Source organism: Bos indicus, chromosome 19 (genome assembly GCF_029378745.1).
Source record: "Bos indicus isolate NIAB-ARS_2022 breed Sahiwal x Tharparkar chromosome 19, NIAB-ARS_B.indTharparkar_mat_pri_1.0, whole genome shotgun sequence".
Classification (NCBI taxonomy): Eukaryota; Metazoa; Chordata; class Mammalia; order Artiodactyla; family Bovidae; genus Bos; species Bos indicus.
Window position 1 is genome coordinate 15979701 of NC_091778.1, and position 23336 is coordinate 16003036.

At 37.5% G+C, this 23336-nt stretch overlaps 1 protein-coding gene across 3 annotated transcripts in view; it reads right to left on the reverse strand.

Annotated features, from left to right (window-relative positions):
- Positions 1 to 23336, reverse strand: part of AP2B1 (adaptor related protein complex 2 subunit beta 1) — a 108343-nt gene that overhangs the window by 62364 nt on the left and 22643 nt on the right. For all 3 annotated transcript variants that reach the window (XM_019981350.2, XM_019981349.2, XM_070772648.1), the window contains exons 6-12: positions 16066 to 16256; positions 13800 to 14021; positions 13150 to 13270; positions 12925 to 13020; positions 5989 to 6104; positions 4649 to 4814; positions 3279 to 3377 (exon numbers count right to left, since the gene is read on the reverse strand). In XM_019981350.2, coding sequence (XP_019836909.2) covers positions 3279 to 3377; positions 4649 to 4814; positions 5989 to 6104; positions 12925 to 13020; positions 13150 to 13270; positions 13800 to 14021; positions 16066 to 16256 — 1011 coding nt within the window. The remainder of the gene's footprint in view (positions 1 to 3278; positions 3378 to 4648; positions 4815 to 5988; positions 6105 to 12924; positions 13021 to 13149; positions 13271 to 13799; positions 14022 to 16065; positions 16257 to 23336) is intronic.

Sequence of the window (23336 nt, forward strand, 5' to 3'; positions counted from 1 at the left end):
TGATTATGAGACTAGTCTTATCTATTCAGAGGTGACTGAAAAGGACCAAGGCAAAAAGTCCTTTTAGAAAACTGTTCTGACTCCATCTTAACAGAGATACAAATGGGTGGTCATGGGTCTAGACTAGGAAAGCTAGAATGCTCAATATAGACAATATTAATAACCACTGCCTTGATGATTATGTAAATTATTCTCCTTCAGGCAAAGGAAGATGCATAAAAGTTAAAAATTCTCTGAAGAGCTCTTACAAATAAATTGCAAAAGATGTCTCTATTTCCAATGGGTATGAATGTCAAGTGGAGTCTCAGCAGTTAAGATGATTCTGAGTATTCCACACACAGCTAAACACAGTCATCTCTAATTTGGCTGAGGAATGATGTCATACAATATGAGCTAAGACAGTCCCTTACCTTCTGAGTAATTCTAGGTGCTGAGTGACCCAGCACTCTCATCTCTACCTATTCTCTTTCTTTTATACTTGTTGTGGTAAGTTTCACAAGGGGCCAAATACTGCTGATGGTTTGAAATGTAGCCCTCAAGGGAGAGTTAAAATTTGAATACAAAGTAAACATTGTAATAAACAGAAATCCTGTGATTCTTGGAAAATGATATTTCTGAGAAAGCTAAGAGACTGTATAAATGTGAATTTATCTGTATTTAGGGAGTTTTCTCAAGTATTACACAGGCATTGTTTATGTCAAGTTTACTATTTTACCATCTAGAATAAATGCCAGACATCTTTGGATTTGGTTAATTTATATAAAGCTCTTTCTTTTGCACAAAGAAGAGAGGCTCCAAAGCCTGTAACAAAAGGCAGAAATGAGCTTCAAGGCCCTAAGATGAAGTCAAACACATCACTAATTTAATGGCAGTCACCCTGCAGTGTCTGTAATAAGCCCTACATGATTAAGAAGTGGCAATTTCTATTCAAAATGGCCCCCTGTAGATGACCTATTATACATTAATGTGAAAATGACTTCCTGTGTCCAACCTAACTGCTTTGATTCAAAAGATGACCAATTTCTGCCCTTTGTACCAAGACATGCCTGATCAGTGAGGGACAACCTGCCATCCACTTTTCATAAGGACAGATGGTGAGCCATGGCCTGCCCTTGGCTCCACGTGATCATATGAATACTTCTTCAAACTGTAATGAGGTCAAGTGAAAGCTTAGAGACTTGGGAAAACAGCATGCTCATTATTTGTTGGAGAAACAAAGAAAACTGAGGTATAAGGGGTGGGACAAGACACCTGCGAAATGACACCTTTGTTTTCTGGGAAATGAATTTTACAACATCCTTTAACTCAACTACTGTTGGTCAGTTCAGTTTAGTCGCTCAGTCATGTCCGACTCTTTGTGACCCCATGAATTGCAGCATGCCAGGCCTCCCTGTCCATCATCATCTCCTGGAGTTCACTCATACTCACGTCCATCGAGTCGGTGATGTCATCCAGCCATCTCATCCTCTGTCGTCCCCTTCTCCTCCTGCCCCCAATCCCTCCCAGCATCAGAGTCTTTTCCAATGAGTCAACTCTTCACATGAGTTGGCCAAAGTACTGGAGTTTCAGCTTTAGCATCATTCCTTCCAAAGAACACACAGGGCTGATCTCCTTTAGAATGGACTGGTTGGATCTCCTTGCAGTCCAAGGGACTCTCAAGAGTCTTCTCCAACACCACAGTTCAAAAGCATCAATTCTTCGGCCCTCAGCTTTCTTCACAGTGCAACTCTCACATCCATACATGACCACAGGAAAAACCATAGCCTTGACTAGACGGACCTTTGTTGGCAAAGTAATATCTCTGCTTTTCAATATGCTGTCTAGGTTGGTCATAACTTTTCTTCCAGGGAGTAAGCATCTTTTAATTTCATGGCTGCAGTCACCATCTGCAGTGATTTTGGAGCCCCCAAAAATAAAGTTTGACACTGTTTCCCCATCTATTTCCCATCAACTGCTCCATTAAAAGATAATCAAGCAGATAATTCTCAATAATGTTTACATGAATCAATAATCAGATAAGAAAATTATCTTAATTTTTAGTTTCAGGTCTTCTTCATGTTTGAGTTCACCGACTGTAAAACATCTGTATTTGAATCAAGTGTCAGAAAGTAGCCTCTGACTCTAGCTGTTTTCTTGGCTGTATTTTTTTCAGAGTTGTGTAGTATATTCTAAAAATAACATATTTGGTAGTGCTGTCTGCTTTACAGTATTCCATTAAGTATTCAAATGCTTTATCTATCCATCAAACTTCTTGTCCTTAAAATGGATTCCTGGCATTTCTAAAATGAAATACTGTCAGAGGAAAGAAGAACTTTGCGTTTAACATGCAGTAAATTATGTGCTTTGATCACTTAACAGATAATGTACTGGCAACTACTCTAGGTTCACATTTGTGGTCTCAATTGAGAACTGGGATTCAAGGAGTGTACTAGGTATATACCTCAACTGTACTAATTACAATATTTACCATATCTAATCCTCCAACTGTGCTTGTTTTTGATATGAAATACAGCTCACCACAACAAAAAGTAAAAAATAAAAATATAAAGATGACACCTCAGAACTAGGCAAAGTACTATAAAAGGGTTTCAAATTTTGAAATATACAACTGTAAAGAGATGAAAGAGGAAATGGTAAATTGAGTATCTGAACAGTCTGCTAAAGTCAGCCTGTTCTCAAATTCAATTAAGAACATCACTGGATCATGATGGATTGATTATCATTATACTAGTCATATCAAAAAAGTAATTACTTTGATTTCTATGTATCCAGCTTGGGGCCACATTCCTGAAATAAGAACCCTCCCTACGAAGACCAAAAATATTTTATAATTAAGGAAGTAGCTTTAGCACTTTAAAATTACTTTAAGAGAAAGCAACCCATCTAGAAGGCAGAACAGCACACATATCTTTGTCAAAGCATCTACCATCTCTACAGGGTACTTCCATTTGAAAGCTGAAATTAAGTCCCTGTGAGACTCAATGTCACTTTCAGACAGGCATGTCCTTCATTCACACTAAAGAGTCTATTCTAAGTTCAATTTTCACGAATTACCGTTAAAACAGAAGTCAGTCAACTCATTTAAAAGCCATACAACCAGTTCTAATTCAGCAGAATATGTAAAAGAAGCACTGTTTTGAATTTTTTTTAACAGAATCTAAAGACGGTACTCTTTACATTGAAAACCTCCCCAAATGAACCTTCTTGGGAGAAGTTTTACAATTTCCAAATATTAAAAACAAGACAAATCAACTCCATGCTTTTTCCAGATTTCTTACCTGTGTTGCCAAACTCAAGACCTGCTGTACCAGCTCCTGTGTTTCTGACGGTTTCTTGAGAAACAGCTTCACTATGGCAGTGAGCAGAGTGAGCTGCACCTAAACAAATTTAATAGATAAAGTGAAAGGTATCTGCATTATTCCACACCATCAATTCCAAAGTGGTGTTTCCCCAAACAAGGCCTTTCTGGTTTTGATTAAGAGACAAAGGTTGAAAACTCCACCAATATCAACAACAGCAGTCAAAGGTTTTCATCAACTGAAAAACTCACTAGACTCCTATCTCCAAATTGCATTTTTGGCATTAAAAACTGCCTGTTTGTTTCTGACTCAGATAATCATCTATATTTCTTAAAGTACATGCTAACATGCTGATGGCAATAAAACTGGTTCCTGACCAAATTCCTTATTATTTACTTCCACTGAAAGCTACAACTTTGGGGGAATTGGAGAATCATTTACAATACTGAGGCAAGAGCCAAGACCACAGAATTATGCCAGATTACAGTCAATTAAGAGTGGCTTGCTGAACCATGAAATTACTGTCTTGTTATGTATTCCTTGTCAGGGCCTATTAAAATTACTATGATAGAATACATATATGAACTTCAATTTGCAGTGAGTATGAACACCAGGGGGAAAAGGTTTAATAATTTATCTGCTTCTCTGGGCCTTTGACTCAAAAGGTCTCTCAAGGTATCTCAATTTTGGTAGAGGACAGATAGAAGGTGGGAAGGAAGATTCTTTTCAAAATGCACTTCAAAATGCACATGCCAGCCTTCACGCCAACAAAAACTCCAGCTGTAACCGAGCCACAACCATTACTAACAGTAATGGGGAATCATCTTTAGGTGACAGAAAATTATAATTAACTATCTCTCTAGGACAGTAGTTGTCAAAGCATGGTTCTGGAACAGCAGTATCGCTCTAAGCCAGTAGTTGTCAAAGCATGGTTCTAGAACAGCAGCAGCAGCAGAAGCATCACCACCTTAAACCTTGTAAAAATGAACCATCTCAGGCCTACTGAGTCAGAAACTCTAGTGTGGGTTTCAGCAACCTGTAGCTTTAACAGAGGTTAAATACCAGTGCTTAGGTGCTTCTACAGCTCATTAAAGTTTGAGAACCACTAGTGTAAGCTAAACAGGCTTGTTCCAACAGATGTCAGCACAAGTGAAAAAGCTCACCCCTTTGGGAGAAAGATGAACATATGCACACATATATACACACCACACATATATACACTATATATACACTATATACTATATATATACATAGACATATAAGTTCAGACACACAAAACTGCCTAACCTTTATCTTTCCTGAAATCCTCCCCCAAACATCTATTTCATAAGGTACAGAAGAGAACTTACTTGCGTGCTTTCATCATGAAAACCCTCCAGGAAGCTCTCTAGTAACTCATCGGCATTGTCAATTCTTTCAGCATATTCTCCCACAATCCAAATCATAGCTGCTCGAGCGTCTGGCTCATCCAGAGAATCTAAGTTCTCACACAGTGTGGCAATGATACTTTCGTATCTGATGTAACAAAATGGACTATGGTTACTGAGGGCAAAACTGAGAACTGTATTTAACAATGAAGGCTAAAAGCAAAACCATGGACAAGGTAGCCACACTTAACAAATTTAGAAACCCAACCCCTCTTTCCTGAGAGAGTGGTAAAAGCATATCCTTTTTCCAAAAATACTATTTCTAGAATTAAAAAATACATATATATAAAACACTTAATAAACCACTACCTTGTTAAAATATTTCTTCTAATTTTGAGTCTACCATTAAACTAACTTAATTGTAAGTCACTTCATTTCATATGATCTTTAAAGATTAGTCAGAAGCCTCAGCACAATCTATCTCTATGATATCCTATGATATCTCTAGGATATCTCTATGATATCCTAAAATGACATTTAGGATGCTTATATGATCTGCTCTTTTTTTTTTTTTAATTGGAGGGTAACTGCATTACAGTGTTGTGATTTCTGCCATACAACAATACAAATCTGTCTTAATTATACATATATCCCCTCCCCCCTGAACCTGCTTATTTCACTCTTTCAGATTCTTTAATTGCTTGCCTTCAAAAGCAAATCTGAGGAAGTATATGTTTCACAAACTAAGAGACCTCAACATGAAAATTTTCTGTGGAGTGAAAATGTAGATTTTGCATATCTTAATGGAAGCAGCTACCATACTTGAGAAAAGGTCTGAAACTCTGGTAATTTATCGTTACATGTTCTATAATTTTCTAAAAGTACTAGGTAATATACAAAGTGAATAGTGAAGCTGTCACCTTCCTGGATTTTACAATAGGGTGGCCATGTTATTCAAACTGAGACATTTCTGAGAGTGAAAAGGGGGCACATTTATTAATTACGCTTGGTAAGAAGCATAAAATGGATTATGCCCAGACATGAGTATCCTATTTAATAGTAACTTCATCACCAAAGAACCTGGTTAACTTAAAAAATATGCCAATCGACAATGCATATTCAGACAGAGCTTCAATTCTTCTAAAAGTGATAAAACAGTAAAAATCAGATTTTAGTCCTTGTGCTCACCAACTTACATGGTTCTGATTTTTAATAAAGCATTTAATTATGACCAAATAATTCTTACCTAGCCAATCTCAAAGTGCCTTATTTAAACATTTCCTAAAGATCTGAGGAAGAGGGGCAGAAGTATTTGGACATACTTGTTGGGATATTTGCGGAAAATGTCCCTGATGACAACAATCGCCTCTTGGACCACATAATTTACTTTGGTTTGGATGAGATCAAGCAACGTGCTCACACAGCGCTCTGCAGATTGCTACAATGAAGAACATAATGAGAAGTCAGATTATCTACCCAATAATACAACCTCAACAACAAAAAAAATGGGGGTGGGGGAGAGAACATCCAGGTACATCAACTAAACTAGATGAAAAGATGAGGCATTTAATCATACTGTATTAGACACAGGGTTATCTGATGGAGATGTACAGAAGTTCAAGATACACCCCAAATTTTACTCATTACAAAAGAGTCAGTTCAAGTGAACAAAATCATCTTGGATAGCCAGGATGACAGAAATGAGAAGAAAGCATAAGTCCAGGCATGAGGAAAGAGTAAGAATGACAGAATACACCAAAGTAGGAGGTCTTTATCTGCAGTTCATGAATGGGCAAGATAGAGGGCATCTTTAAACATCTTGAAATGAAACTGCCAAATTTCATTTGTGCAGACAAGCATATTTCCCAGGAAGAGGGTCCATAGTTTTCATTGCATTTTCAAAGTTATCTGTGACTCAAAAAACTCTAAGGAAAATTTGCCATCTTTTGGGCTATATAACTGAAAGTTTATGGACTTAGATAAATTTCAATTTTCCATAGCCTATGGCTCAGCTATAAAACAGAATTTAATCTATATATTAGTCTTTTATTAATGAAAGGAATATGGAAGAATACAAGTGACAAAACTAATGTATAAATCATAGTTTTTAAAAGAAGAAAGGTAGCAGAAGAGAGATCCTAAAATCCAAGGACTGATTTTTCATATATTATATACTATGATGGGTAATTCCATTATATGCCTCCTGATAAGATGCAACACGAAGCACACAGCATGACATAAGAGGGATCCTTACCAAAAACAATGAACATGAATATTACCAAACCTCTAGATTTAACTGTCTAAAGGGGATGAAGGAATGAGATAAACATCACTAAAATACAACCAGCCAAATCTAGACTCTGGAGAATTCTACAAGCCTGTTGATCTAGTTTCTTCAATAAATGGCACCCAAATAAATAAGCAAAGACTTAAGAGACATATTAACCAAATTCAATGTGTAGTTCTTTTGAGATTTTGATTTGAACAAGGCAACTGTATTTAGACACAATTATGGAAAATTGAACATGGACTGGACATTTAATGAGATTAAGAATTAGTGTTAGTTGAGTACAGTAGGACTTTGTAGAGGACTTATTAAATATATACACTGGACTACTCTAGTAAGACCGTATCTGAGATATGCATTAAAATACAACAGTAACCCACTTCCTTGAAAGAGAAGGGAGAGGAAGTAGATCAGTTGGAAACAGCAATGTATTGATATTTATTAAAGACAGATGGAGGGTACATGAGAGCTCATAAATCAATTTTACTTTAGTGCATGCCTAAAAATTTCAAAACATTCCAAGTAATATAATGAAAGCAAAACTGCATCTTGAGGTTATGTATATAAGGTCATATATATGATGATTCTGTATTCTTCTATGTAGTTTTTCCATTTTTGAATTACATCTTAATTCATTTTCAACTAGTAATTCCTGTGCTATTATTACAAGAGCAAAACAGTTGGGAAATTGAAATAAAGAAAACAAAAAAAATTATAAGTGGTAAACACCAAGGAATGGAAGATGAGAAAGTAGGAAATTTTAAATATAAAGTCATGATAAATTATAAAGCATGTAAGGGCTAAATTATCAAGTTAGACAGTACAAATAAACTGCTCAGCATAGGACTTGATAAAAAGTGAACATTTACTAAGCCTTAGTTTTAATATTATAATAAAGATAAAGGCTATCTCCCAGGATGCATCAACATTCAAAAATATTTATGTCTAGGATAGCAATTTTCAAGCAAATTGTCACCTCACTTATGTTGCTTTTGATACAATTTTTAAAACTACCATTAAAGTAGTATGGCAGGCATTTCCCCGGTGGTCCAGTAGTTGAAGAATCTGCTTTCCAATGCAGGGGATGCGGGTTCAATCCCTGGTAGGGGAACTAAGATGCCACATGCCAAAGGGCAACTAAGCCTGCGTGCCGTAACTTCTGCGCTTTCATGTCACAACTAAGATCTGATGCAGCCAAAAAAAAAAAAAAAAGCGGTATGGCAGAGGAACAAAAGTAAATATCCAGTCGCTGTACATAAAAAATAAGTCCAGAAACAAAGGCATTCAGACATATACAATTTGGTATATGATTTTAAAAAAAGGCAACTTTCATAGCTGTAAGGAAAGGATCAAATGTTCTGGTGTTTGATCCCCATACTCTTTATCTTTAACCAAACCATTTCCATGAAAGTAGAAAATAATGGTGAATTTTATATACCTTTGAGGTGAACCATAAATTTCTGGGTGTGCCACTGAAGATATTATTGAGAGAAAATGGACAGAACTCACAAGGAAGTGCGAACTTCCATACATCAAGCTGAGGAAAGAAGTGAAGCAAAAGGCGAGGGAAAGATACATGCAACTGAAAGCAGACTTCCAGGGAACAGCGAGGAGAGATAAGAAGGCTTCAATGAACAATGCGATCAGAGGAAAACAAAAGAATGGTTAGGACTAGCGATCTCTTCAAGAAAATTGGAGATTCAGGGGAACTTACAATTATGTCCACGTCACCTCGGGGAGGGAAGAACAGGCATAGGAGAAAGCACTGTTCTACTTTTAACTTCTATTATTTAATGATTTGATGGAGTAAATACATGTTTTTTGTTTGTGTAGGACATAAGTTAGTACCTTATCTTGACCTACACAAATCAGAAATGATTCTGATTGTACTAGAGCTTGTACTCCACAACAAGAAGCCACTGCAACGAGAAGCCCAAGTACCCTAAATACAGAGTGGCCACTACTCACTGCAACTAGAGAAAGCCTACACACAGCAACAAAGACCCACTGCAGCCAAAAGTAAAGGCAAGGAAACGAGAAACACCTTAACCTCAACTTAGCGACTTCAGATCAGTTCAGTTGTTGCTGAGTCGTGTCCGAATCTTTGTGACCCCATGGACCACAGCACGCCAGGCTTCCCTGTCCATCACCAACTCCCAGAGCTTGCTCAAACTCATGTCCATGAAGTAGGTGATGCCATCCAACCATCTCATCCTCTGTCATCCCCTTTTCCTCCTGCCTTCAATCTTTCCCAACATCAGGGTCTTTTCCAAGGACTCAGTTCTTCACATCAGGTGGCCAAAGTATTGGAGCTTCAACTTCAGCATCAATCCTTCCAATGAATATTCAGGACTGATTTCTTTTAGGATGGACTGGTTGGATCTCCTTGCAGTCCAAGGGACTCTCAAGAGTCTTTTCCGACACCACAGTTCAAAAGCATCAATTCTTCGGCGCTCAGCTTTCTTTATAGTCCAACTTTCATATCCATACACGACTACTGGAAAAACCATACTTTTGACTAGACGGACCTTTGTTGGCAAAGTAATCTCTCTGCTTTTTAATATGCTGTCTAGGTTGGTCATTGCTTTTCTTCCAAGAAGCAAGTCTTTTAATTTCATGGCTGCAGTTACCATCTGCAGCGATTCTGGAGCCCCCAAAATAAAGTCTGTCACTGTTTCCATTGCTTCCCCATCTATCTGCCATGAAGTAATGGGACCAGTTCCAATAATCTTAGTTTTCTGAATGTTGAGTTTTAAGCCAACTTTTTCACTCTCCTCTTTCACTTTCAAGAGGCTCTTTAGTGCTTCGCTTTCTGCCATAAGGGTGGTGTCTTAATGACTTAGTGACAATCTCTCACAAACAAAATCAAACAAATAAATAAATCTCTCTCAAACAAAATTATTTTATTTATAAGAAAAGGAGGGCCAGTATTTATTTCCTCCTTAAAGAAACAAGTGTATACTGTTAAATATATACAGCTATGATTTGTCAATCATACCTCAATAAAACTGGGAGAAGGGTCAGGTATGAAGTAAAATCTATTAAAAAGGCAATTAAACAAAAAAGTATAAACAAAAAGCATTAAAAAAAAAAAACAGTACTATGAGATTTCTTTTTCAGTGCTCTTTACTGACTCAACAACTTATGCTTTCCTTTAACCTAAACAACTTAATATGACAAAAATAGTTTTTTCACCTCAGGCTACTTAAAGCAACAGAGAGACATCTGTACCTACAGTCTTGATTAAAAAAAAACAAAACACTCCAACTCTTAACAATACCCAAAGTTTACAATAGGCCCTGTTCTCTTAGCTAAACACCAAACCAAAATTCTTTTTTTCTCATCTGTCATATCCTTGAAACCAGCTACACATTAAAAAACGGTCAGGTGCCCTGAGAGGAAGCAGCAGCTCAGTTTGTAAGTTACAGAGAAAGTCTATTACAATTGTGTTGCTGGTTCTTGCCCTTGTCCCACACATAGGCCAGTTAAAAACAAGCAGTCATGACCTCTCCTGCCCCAGGAACTGTGTCTGGACTAGGCAACTCTCCAACTAATAACTTTCATGATTGCAACAGTTCTAAAGTTCTCAAGCAAATCCAAGTAACTTGAGATAAGGGAACTCCTAGTAAGAGGCAGGATTCTTGAAGGTTGATCTTAAGCTTCCAGAGGAAGTTCATTCCTCACACACTCTCATATTCCCACCAGGGCATCTTGAGTCAAAGGAAGAAGTAAGAGCCACCAGAAGCTCATCTCTTTCAGAAAATGATGGATAACTTTCCCGTTAGTTACAGTAAACAGTACTAACAGCCTCTAAGAATCTAGAGGCTTTAAGAACACTTTCCAGTAATTCCAGGGATTAAAAAAAAAAAAACTCTTTTTACTTTGGAATGAGACTTCTTAGAGAGCAACGTCAGAGAGGTTAATAAGGCAATGACATTCAGGAAGTGAAAAGCACAAAATGACTCTTCTGCCATCAGAAAAGTTCTGAAAATTGTCTATATTAGTACCATAAGTAGGCGGCTATTGCTCAGTGAGAAAAGAAAAAAGACAAAAGTTAAGTATGTGAAGTGTGGTGGTAAAAAAAAAAAAAAAGATGGAACACACCAAGATCCAATGAACAGACTTTTCCATTTCTCAGATGGAACAATAGAAGCATGTGTATTAAATATCTGAAGACTCTGAACTGGCAGAACCAGGAGTAGAAACCAGGATGAATTAACTTCTTGTTATAACAACTAGTCTACTAAATGACTTATCAGGGGTAACTATATGAAAGAGCACCGACAAAAATAAAAATAAGGAAGGCCAATTAGGAACTTGGCTTTCAGAGATACTTTTCACTGACACAGCATCTGTTTCCTTCTGATCCTATGAAGCACTGGTTGTACTGTACAAATTATTTTAGAACTATCCTTGTGAAATCATATGGTCCAATCTGACTCAAAGCATTGCACACAGTCCAGTAGTAAGAACAAATATGGAACTCTGAATCTACAATATCACTGTGAACAGAAGCCATCATTAATTTCAACAAATTTCTGAGTGAGGAAAAATAAATGGAGGACTGACGAAGCAGAGTAATGTAAGTTGCAATCCTTAATATCTACAGGAAGATTTCAACCAGGCTAGAAAAAATCTGCCCTCTAAGACCACAGAGACACTCTTCCAGAGGACTTAACAAGTAACAATCAACTCCCTGTCCTAAAGCAGAAACTTGCTAGTCAACAGCCCTATCTACATGCACAGAAATCCTGACAACTCTCCTGTTATCTCAATCTTAATATAAGTGGGCAGCCGTTTACTATATACATGGTACGTGTGTGCTAAGTCACTTCAGTTATATCTGACTCTGTGCGACTCTGGACTGTAGCCCACCAGGCTCCTCTGTCCATGGGATTCTCAAGGCAAGACTACTGGAGTTGGTTGCCATGGCCTCCTCCAGGGGATTTTCCCAACAGGGATCGAACCTGCGTCTCTTACATCTCCTGCATTGGTAGACTGGTTCTTTACTACTAGCACCAACTTATGCATCTTAATTAAAAAACCATATATAGACATGCAACCATCACTGTAAAATATTCAAGATAATTAAATTCAAACTGTAGAAACAAAACCAAAACTATAATTCACATCCCCAGAGATTTAGGAAACTATTGCAACCACAAAAAAAGAATGCTGTGAAAAAGTACTAAAAAAAAAAAAAAAAAGAAAGAAAGAAAAAGTACTGACAACAAGAAAGAGCAATGAAGGGAGGCTGTACAGAAAAATGGTTGTGCAGAAAATAAGAAAGCAGCCAGTCAGACTGGAACAAGCACTTGAAAGACAGAGGACTGGAACACAGAAGGGCCTAGAAAAGGAAAAGTTTTATAAACTTGATATTATGCTTGAAAAACTGGAAGAAGATAGGAGTGCAATGAAGACATAATGAAATTTTTAAAAAAAAGGCCATTATAAACTTCAGGAAAAAAACCAAGTCTCTATAAGAAAATACAATCATTTGTATTGTGTAGTTTCTACTTATTTATAGGCATAATATGCATAATAAGTTTTGTAAGACTCTAGTTGATAGAACAAGAAATAAAGGTATCTCAACTTACAAAGATAATATAGGAACAAAAACCTCATGATGTTACTACACAGGAGAACAGAAGGGGAGAAACAGGAGTGATGGAGTATATGAACTAATTTATCTCATAACAGAAAAAGTTAATAGACAATGTCTACAAATGGCAAATCAATAAATAAAAGCATAAGAATAATAGAGATATGGAAGTTATTAAAATAACTGTAACTATGAACAGAGTTATAAACGATTCCCTTAGGAAAGAAAGAGATCAGGGATAGCTGCTTTTCATTAAAAATTCCTGAATATTTTAACAATGTGCTTTATTAGTCTGATAAACTTAAAAATGTATTTTAAGGAAAGAGTAAAGAGAATACCCAGAATTCTATACTACCAAGGAACACTCACCTCCACCTTGATGGCACACCGCCCAATGGCTCGCACAGCTTTGCGCACAAAGTCAACATCCACCTCTGTGGCATACTCTTTCAGTTCAGCCAGAACCTGTTAAAAACCCATGAAGTGAACAACCATTAAGGATTCTCTGACAGTTTTCAGGTCTTGGTATTTCTGAAGATCAGCTCTTAAGATCTAAATTACTAGATCTTAACTTGAATCTACTTTAAGTCTGACCTGAGCAATGTTGGCTTGGGATGCCAAACGAATCATGATGTCCAACTTCTCTAGTTTCACATAGATGGGATCATTGTACTTCACAAAGAAAACTTTTATTTCCTGCTTCAAGATTTCAGGCCTGTGATGTACAGAAATACAGGTAAGGAAAGTGAGGTATATATTAATGTATCTTTCTGAGTCTGCATTAATACCCAACCTGTGCTTCTATCCTCTCCATCCACATACCCCAATCAGGAAAAAAAAACTCAGAATCTTCCTCTACACCCCTCTAACCAGATCTGTTTAGCAGACTATTTTTATGCTTTTTAAGGGGTAAAGTATATACTGCCAAGAACAATCAGTGGAAACAACCTGATCTAAACTATGGCCTGAACCATATTAAACAGATACTAGCTAGCATACTAACAAGTCCTTTAGAAAAGAAACTAAATTATAAAGCAATATCAGGCATTCACTGTATTCATTCACTGTAGGAACACTCTAAAATCAACTGTCAGCCTCCTGACCCTGGGCAAGTTGCTCTACCATAAAATATTTTTATTTCTACACATTAAACAAAGCTTAACACAGTCCTTTTAAATACTGATATCATTAAGCTTAATTCAAAATTACAAACACTTTAATCATCAATTCATTTTTTTCCCAACCTTTTCTGAACAATTAGGTTGATGTTCCTCAGGGCGACGTACTGCACCTCTGGCTCCCCAGACAGCAAAGTGACAAGTGGAGGGGCCAACTTCTTCAGCAGCATATTGTAGTAGTCAGACTCCTTGGGTAGCAACTCTAAAAATTTCATTAGGACTTTTACTGCTGAAAGCACCACTGCTGAGTTGGCATGAGATAACCGGGGAGTTACCCGCTCACAGATGCTGAGGGCAGAAAATGAAAATTAGTATCTTAAATTACAATTTCTGTGCTCAATCCAATCTATAAGGTAATGCTGTCAGAGGTCTCATGGCCCAAGTATCAAGAAATTAGAGAATCAGTTAGAAAAGTCAAAACTCCATGCGTAGGTAAATTTGGGATTCAACACTGCAGACGCCTCATTCCCAGCAAACTACAGGCAGAGCAGGGATACGAGAAGACTTCAGGAAACCAGCAATAGGGACGTTCAAACTGGAAGGAAAATAGCCAATACCCCAAACACTTGAAGCTCACACCATTTACCTTCCTGTTTTATAGTTCTTTCTGTCTCCCCATATTATGTAAGGGCTCCCTGCCTCATAGCCCATTTCTCCTCAACCTATAGGAAGTCAAATTAAGCATTCTGAGAGTTATTTCACAATGAAAGATATCAACCAACTGTGACTGAAGTTTCATTATAAGATGCAGGAGGAGATGGACTGACAGGGAAAACTACCCAACCTGTTGTCTTCAGGATAATAAGGGAATCTTGAAGAGGGTTTTTGGTTGTTAACAACAATCAAATCTTGGAGAGGATTTTTGATTTTTTAACAACAATACCACTGCAATATTCACCCAACCTCATCCCCTTCTCCTCCTCCCAGTCACCTATACTTAAATGTCTCATAAAATATAGGATATTAAATTATCTGTTGAGGGTTCTCCAGAAATTAACCTAATTTTGATAGCTCTTGGGCAACATGGTTGGCTAGCTGACTCAGTTAAGGATACAAGATTAAGTGAAGCTATATTTTTCTCCCTTCTTCCTGTATCTACTCAGCAGACTTCCTGTCCTTCTTTAGGTCTTTTATACAAATGCCATCTTCTCAAGGAGGCCTTCCCTAACCACCCAATATTTCTTAGATCTCTCCCTTACTTTATTTTTCTCGTTAGCACTTATCATCATCTGACCTATTATATGTTGGATTATATACACATATTATATATATATTTCTGCTCTATGCCTCAGAATAGATTTTCCATAAGAGCTATGATTTTAGTCTGTCCAGTGCTGTATTCTCAGAGCCCAGAACAATGGCTGGCACATAGCATGGGCTCAAAAAAAAAACATTTGCTGAGTGAGTAAGTGTGACACGTGAATGACCAAGAGAAAATAAAATTGTATGTAAAGTTCTTTCCAGGAGACACCTGTACTTTCAGTGATGGAAAGAAACTATCAGGGTGAGTTTTGGTTAAATCCAGAAGGAACGATTTCCCAGACAAATGAAGAACATTTATATTATAGCAGCTTGAGCTTCAGCCAGGCAAGGAAGGTTACTTACTACCTACCACAGTTAAAATGAGCCAACAATTCTTCAGAATTACTTTGCCAGAATCACAGTGCCTATATGCACAAAATGCTCAGTAAAAATTGATACAACTCCAATTCTGTACACCAAAATATATGTATGTGTACATGAAATTTAGCATTCAGTATCTGCTAGCCAAAAAAAACCCTGCCATACTGAAGTGGTAGAGAGCTAAGCAGAACAATTCAGGTGTGCCTTTCAAATGTTCTCCAAATATGTAATTTCCATACCTAATGGAAGACATCATACATACTGCAGGCTCCAATCCACTTTCTCTAGTACTAAATTACAGGTATAAGACAACTCACTAACTAGTACCAAGCCACATACTAAGTATCTTAAAGAATGAGAATGGTCACTACAATGAAAGACACTCACAAACCTTTGCCAAGTGGCTAAGAACTGCTGTATGGGAGATGTGAGAAGGTGATAAGGGTGATTTTTGCAGACTGTTTTAAGTGTGCTGCTCAGAAAAGAAATGACAGATACACATCTCCTCTTAGTAAGAACTATTTTTGCACGGCTTACTCTGCTACCTAAATTCCTAATTAGAGAAAATACCACAGGGATAGCAATATCTATCCCATAAGTCACTGTTTTCCTTATTCCTAACATAACAGACCCTTATTCTAATACAGACACAACAGAACTTACTGAACCAGGCAGGACTCCTAGATGCTACCCAGAGAAACAGACTGACCTCTGAGCCTCCCGGTCATCTTTAGGATTGTAATTAGATAAGCAGTCCAGGATGAAAATCTGGCCCCATTCGGTGCACTCATTCAGGGCTGTCAGTAGCTTATTAATGTTCTGTGGATTCAGATCGAGTAAGTTGCTGTTGGGGTGAGATTCACTGATTTCAGATAGTGCTGCTACAGCATTAGCCACCACCTGGGAAAAGAAGCAGATATGACCTTGATTTGTCAGGAACAGTACAACCATTTCTCTGAATCACTTCATAGATCTTAATTCATAACTGTTCCTGAACATTTTACCTAGTCATATACAAACAGGTAAACTGCTTTCAAAACAACTATTATACCACTACCTTGTGGTCGGGCAACCCAGAATTAAAACAATTCACATATCAGCAGAGAGTCACTCATGGTTTACTATTAAAACATTAATTTCAATAGTACTCAAACCATCAATAAAACTAAGACAAATGAACAGCTATAAAAGCAGTCAAGTTTAGGGACTTCCCTGGCAGTCCAATGGTTAGTCCACACTTCCAATGCAAGGGGCATGGGTTTAATCCCTGTTGGGGAACTAAGATTCTGCATGCCTCGTGGCCAAAAAAAAAAAAAAGGCAGTGAATTTTAATTTTGAAACATACATTAGGCAACAGAAAGAAGAATCTAGGCCAAATAATTTTATGGGTGTATGGCAGATAGGGAGGTGATTAGCTCAGTTCAGACTCTGTGTCCAACTCTTTGTGACCCCGTGGACTGCAGCACGCCAGGCCTCCCTGTCCATCACCAACTCCCAGAGCTTGTTCAAACTCATGTTCATTGAGTCGGTGATGCCATCCAACCATCTCTTCCTCTGTCATTCCCCTGCTCCTCCCGCCTTCAACCTTTCCCAGCATCAGGGTCTTTTCCAAGGAGTCAGTTCTTCACATCAGGTGGCCAAAGTATTGGAGTTTCAGCTTCAACATCAGTCCCTGCAATGAATATTCTGGACTGATTTCCTTTAGGATTGACTGGTTTGATCTCCTTGCATCAAGAGACTCTCAAGAGTCTTCCCCAACACCACAGTTCAAAAGCATCAATTCTTTGGTGCTCAGCTTTCTTCATAGTCCAACTCCCCTTAAGTGTCAGAATAAGCAAGTGTGACCCTGAAACCCTAGTTCACTGTAACATGATTTGGGAAAGCACATAAACTCTGTGAAGTTCCATTTCCTCAACTAAAAACTAGAGATAATTTAATCCACCTCAGAGATGAGCTTTAGTTTGAGGATAAAATCAGATGACATGTAAGTGCTTTCTACAAAGATTTAAGCAAAGTTAAGGTGGTAACGGCATGTGGGATCTTAAGTTTCCCAGCCAGGGATTGAACCCACGTCCCTTGCATTGGAAACGAGGCATTTAACCACTGGACCACCAGGGAAGTCCAAAGCTATTGATTTTAATATCCACCTCACTTGAGTAGTCTGCAGATTATCCCAGCATTTTACCTAGAAGATTAAATTCTAGAGAATATGATTTTTTAAATCAAATAATACACTTCTGACAGTACCCATTATTATGTAAAAGTTAATGATGCCACAAACAGAAATCACCTTCAGCTATAATCTAGTAACCAGGTCAAAAAATTCCAAGATTAAAAAAGCCAATGGTTCACTTGGTAAGTATGGTTATGGATATAATATTTTCTTGTTTTTAAAACAAACCACGAAGGATTATCTAGTTCACCTATCACATGGCAGCATGCATGAGGTTCTTTTCTGACAATTTTTGTTTACCAACCACACCATTAAGCAAAGGCTTTCATGAAAATTAAAAAGCATGCAGAATGAAATAATAATCTCCATCATCTCAGTGCTTTACATGCAAGGAAAAGACATATTTTCCCCGTATAATAAGCCTGATATATTGGCTGACAGGATAAAGGATCAAAATGTCACACTGGAAGACCAAATACTTGTTTTCCTTTCTTGCTGTCAACACATGCCCACTCTCGACCAGTTAGTCCAAAACAAATGTCCTGTCACTGACTTTCTGCCAGTTTCCTTTTCTTGTCAAAAATACTTAAATATAAGGTCTGTTAACAGGAAACGTAAAAGAAAAGGGGAGAATTGGAGGAATTACAAAAAGCAATGGAGAGCAAAGAGAACAGAAGGATACTGAACAGGATGAACAATTTAGAATTCCTCTGCTATCATCATACATAATTGGAAATTAAACCAAGTATATAATGCAGCTAATGAAGTGTATGGTCTGGTGGTAAAATAGGCTACTTTCACTTATCACATTAAAATAAGAAAATAAAGAGGGAAAACTAAACCTGACTAAAAGATCCAGAGATCAGATTACAGGATTATGTTTAGAAAGTCTGCACTGGGAAAAGAGGTCATTGCCAAATGCTCACGGAGCCAATGGCTGACCAGAGGAGATACACCGCAATAACAAAACTCTGATGCTGGGAAAAGAATGAGGGCGGGAGGAGGAGGGGACGACAGAGGATGAGATGGTTGGATGGCATCACCGACTCAATGGACATGAGTTTGGGTAAACTCCGGAAGTTGGTGATGGACAGGGAGGCCTGGCATGCTGCGTTTCATTGGGTCACAGGGAGTTGGACACGACTGAGCGACTAAACTGAACAAAACTGTACTGCTGTTCCTCTAAATCCCTTCTATTCTATTAATACCTTTCCATTTTCATCTCCTAATCTTCACATTCACACTGCTAGATTTTTAGAAACATACTGAGGTGGATCCATAAAGGGTTGCTTAGAGTTCTCCTGGTCAGTAAGCCACGCTCCTCTTACTCTAATAAAAACTTAAAAATGAGCTAGTCACACTGAATCTCAAGGAGGCAAACATTAACTTCAAGACAGTATAGCAGGATTATATAGGACAACTCACTTGTCCTTGCTCTACGCTACAAAGGAACACATCCCATAACATAAAAAAAAAAACAACTGTTTTTAGTTCACCTTACCTCCCCCAATTACAGTCAATTCTGTTCTTTGGGAGACCAACTAAACATCTCACCTCCTATCTCACCTCCATCCCCGTAGACCTAATGTAATATGTATCCTTTATAGACACTAAACACAAATATAATCATACATGCAAAAGCATGCACACACATGTATGTATATAAATAAAATCACACTCAATACTAAACAAATCTTTCTCTGCCCTAACGATACACTTCCCTTCAATTTGACAGCTCCACGTGAACCCCTGAAGTCTGCTGAATTCTTTTTAAAATTAGCAACTTGTGTTTTGATTTACCTTATACTATACCTAATAGAATTGGATAAAGAAATAAAAGACAGCAATAGCTAAAATTTACTCAACACTTACTATGCCATTTACCCTCATGCAACTCTAATGTAGTTGCTATCAAAATCTACCTATTATAGATAAGGAAACAGGTTTTAAAAATGAATTTATAAATAGAGTTAGAGAAACTCAGTGACTTGCTTAATCAACACAGCCCAAAGAGAGAAAATGCTTGAATATGAACGCATGGCCCATATCTGATGATGGAGATTATTATTTCACTCTTCATGCTTTTTAATTTTCATGAAAGCCTTTGCTTAATGGTGTGGTTGGTAAACAAAAATTGTCAGAAAAGAACCTCTGCCAACTACATTTATATAAGTCCCAAGAGCTGTGAAAGAAAAATCAAAGTTGGGCAGGATGATATAATCAAAACATTATTTCCTGGCAGATTTATACAGGGAGAAAAAGGTATTCTCTTACTTTACATATTTCAGAGATAATCACATCCTAGCAGCACTTAACGGCAAGATTTACCATCTGGCTATGAAACCTGATTTATAAGCTACCCCTATCGTATACACAGAAATTCTAAGGGCATACATTTGACCTCACTTTTTCTTTTTTAAAAAGTAGCAAGCTGGAGTGGTGGATATGAGTAAAATAAAAATGATCCTGTAAAGAAAAAAAGAATGCTAGAAGGAAATCTAGATACTCACTGGGAGTGGAGTATCACAGATAGAGGTTTTTTCAGGAGGAATCTCTCACACATTTCCTTGTCCCTTTGAATGATTTCTCTAATTTCACTCACTTTCCTGGTTCCAGAACCCAAGAAAGACGGCACTTCTCGGTACAGTGACTTCCTCCTGTTAACTAAATTACTATTTAAAAGACTTTCATTCCTAGCTATGACCTTCAAGGTCACACTCTGAAAAAAACGCTTTAATTCTCATATTCAATTTACAATCCTTTTGGCTGCTGCCCCTTGAAGACCTGAATTGAAAGCAGTAGAATAGCTAAGCAAATCTATTATAATGAAATGTACAGGTGATTTGTATATTTTTATCCTCCTGAAAATCACCAGCAGTTCAAAACCTCACTTTCTTCTTTATGGAGTTGCCTGAAATAACATGTTCAAGTACAAGGCATTTATTCTAAACAGGTTTCAGACATTATCATCTCCAAGGATATGACTATATGCTGCTGCTGCTGCTAAGTCGCTTCAGTCGTGTCTGACTCTGTGCGACCCCAGAGACGGCAGCCCACCAGGCTCCCCCATCCCTGGGATTCTCCAGGCAAGAACACTGGAGTGGGTTGCCATTTCCTTCTCCAATGCATGAAAGTGAAAAGTGAAAGTGAAGTCACTCAGTCGTGTCTGACTCTTAGCGACCCCATGGACTGCAGCCTACCAGGCTCCTCCACCCATGGGATTTTCCAGGCAAGAACACTGGAGTGGGTTACCATTGCCTTCTCCATATGACTATATGGTACCAGCTAATTTTACAGCTCATGCTTTAATCCAAAGACACTGTCCAGACTGTCAACTAATAATACGCTGATTATATGACATTCTAATGTTCTGTTTTCCCCTCTTCTCCAGAATGAGAAAGTTGAATGAATACACTTACCTAGTAGAGTCAACACATCCTATTATGGCAACAAAGTCTGAATACATAGTAACAAGAAAGATTAAAAAATTAGACTCAGTGAAACTCAGTACTTACTTGAGTAGCTTAAGATGTGTTCTGATGAAATGTAAATAAGCACAAAGCCAAAACACTACAAATAAATGTCTACATATGTCCAAGAGGCACTCCTAAGAGTTAAAAGGCAGAGAGTTACTTGGTCTACAGGCCCTAAAATCACACAAATGAATGCTGCAACATGGACAAAACAAAAAGTTCATTATCACACCAGTTATCTCCTCTTTTTGAGAATAAGTAATCCTCTGCCAAATTAGAGCCTGAGATCATTTTAAAAGGGACACTAAGAAATGAACAAGCTGGGATCTTCTGGTACAAACTGAATTACAATATAAAACAGATCCAGTTTTCCGGAAGCTGCCAACAAAAACTTCTCTAGTTATATCTTTGAACAATTCTTTTAAGAGTAATTCTGCAATGGAGGTTAGGACTTCAAATCTTCAAATGTGAATTTTGGGGAGGTACAACTCAGCCCTTGTAGGAGGAGGATAATAGAATTTACTTCATAGACTTGTGAGAATTAATTGAATTAGAACATGTAAAGTGCTTAGAACAGTGATGAAAAATGTTTTGTATTGCTAAAGATGACATTTGAAATGACATGAAAATGAGACAGCCATTTCACAGATGTCCCTAAGCTCTTGCCTTCTCTGGGCTTACTCTATATCAGATTGATGGTAAAGTGCTTTGCAAGCCTTCTGTCCTTTATCTTTCAAAATGATCCTATGATAGAAACACTGTGTATAATCTCCATTCTGTAGATGACGCTACTGAGATGTTCGGGAAGACCATCAAGCTAAGAAAGGCAGACCAGGATACAAACCCAAGTCTGAATGATTCCAGAGCCTGAGTTTTAACCCCCACGCTATAATACTGGGAAAGGAAAAAAAAATCATTTCACAGTCACAAAGCACTTTTCTGTTTTGAGATACCTTGGTAAACAGTGAGTCAACTCTTATCCAAAGTAAGTGGGGAGCGCTACTGAAGGTACTAGGCTCTGAGAACTCTAAGGACTCAAAGGAGCCACTTCCAGAGAAGGCAAGAGCTTAGGGACATCTGTGAAATGGCTGTCTCATTTTCATGTCATTTCAAATGTCATCTTTAGCAATACAAAACATTTTTCATCACTGTTCTAAGCACTTTACATGTTCTAATTCAATTAATTCTCACAAGTCTATGAAGTAAATTCTATTATCCTCCTCCTACAAGGGCTGAGTTGTACCTCCCCAAAATTCACATTTGAAGATTTGAAGTCCTAACCTCCAGAAACCTCACGTGACTGTGTTTGGGGATCGGGTCTTTAGAGAGGAAATTAAGTTAAAATGAGGTCATTACAGGGGACCTTAATCCAATATAACTGGCGTCATTATAAGAAGAATAAATTTGAATAGCCACCTAAGGAGGGAGGATCATATGAAGAGAAGGAAGATGCCCATCTACGGGCCAGGAAGAGAGGCCTCAGGAGAAGAAACTAAGCCTACTGACACCAGAACTGGGAGAAAATAAACTTACGCTATTTAAGCTGAAACAAAAAAAGTGAGTCAACTCTTTATAAGAGGAAGTGATTGAATGCAATTTGGTATGCTGAATTGAATGCTGCAATAGCAAAACGACATCTGTTTTGAAACAGGTGAAATAAAGTCTGCACTTCAGTTTATAATAATGTACCAAAGTTAATTTCTTAGTTTTGACAAAGGTACCATAATTATATTTTAATATTGAGTAAACCTGTGTGAAGACAAGCATATGAGAAGTTTCTGTATGGTTTTTGAAACTTTAAGTCTAAAAATCTACCCCAAAAAATGAGATTAAAAAAAAAACACAAACCCTAAGTTAGAAATAATTTCTAAAATAAAAACTATTATGATTAAAATCTCTAAGGTAAGAATACACATAAAAAGATCTTCACAAAGTTTATCTTTTAAAGGAAAACAAAAATCGTTTCCTTCCTCTGTAAATAAAGACAGAAAAGCACTAGATCAACCAGTGGGCAGGCACGCTTCTAACTAGGCAGCTGCCATGATTCCACTTAACTCAACCACATACATCACTTACCAGGGGCATCCAGACAAAGACTGAACATGTTACCTGCTACATCACTCCTACCCACTGCCCACCACACATACTGATACTCTCCCACATGCCTAAAATTTGACCAGCTCTGAAACTCCTCCATGGACACTGGGCATGAAGAGCATTACACATTTCAAATTTCACTTCTGTATAATATTCTAAGTTTATAACTCTATTAGTCTAGGGATAATAAGTAGTAATATAATTAAAGTACTAAATTGAGGTTATTAATAAACAATT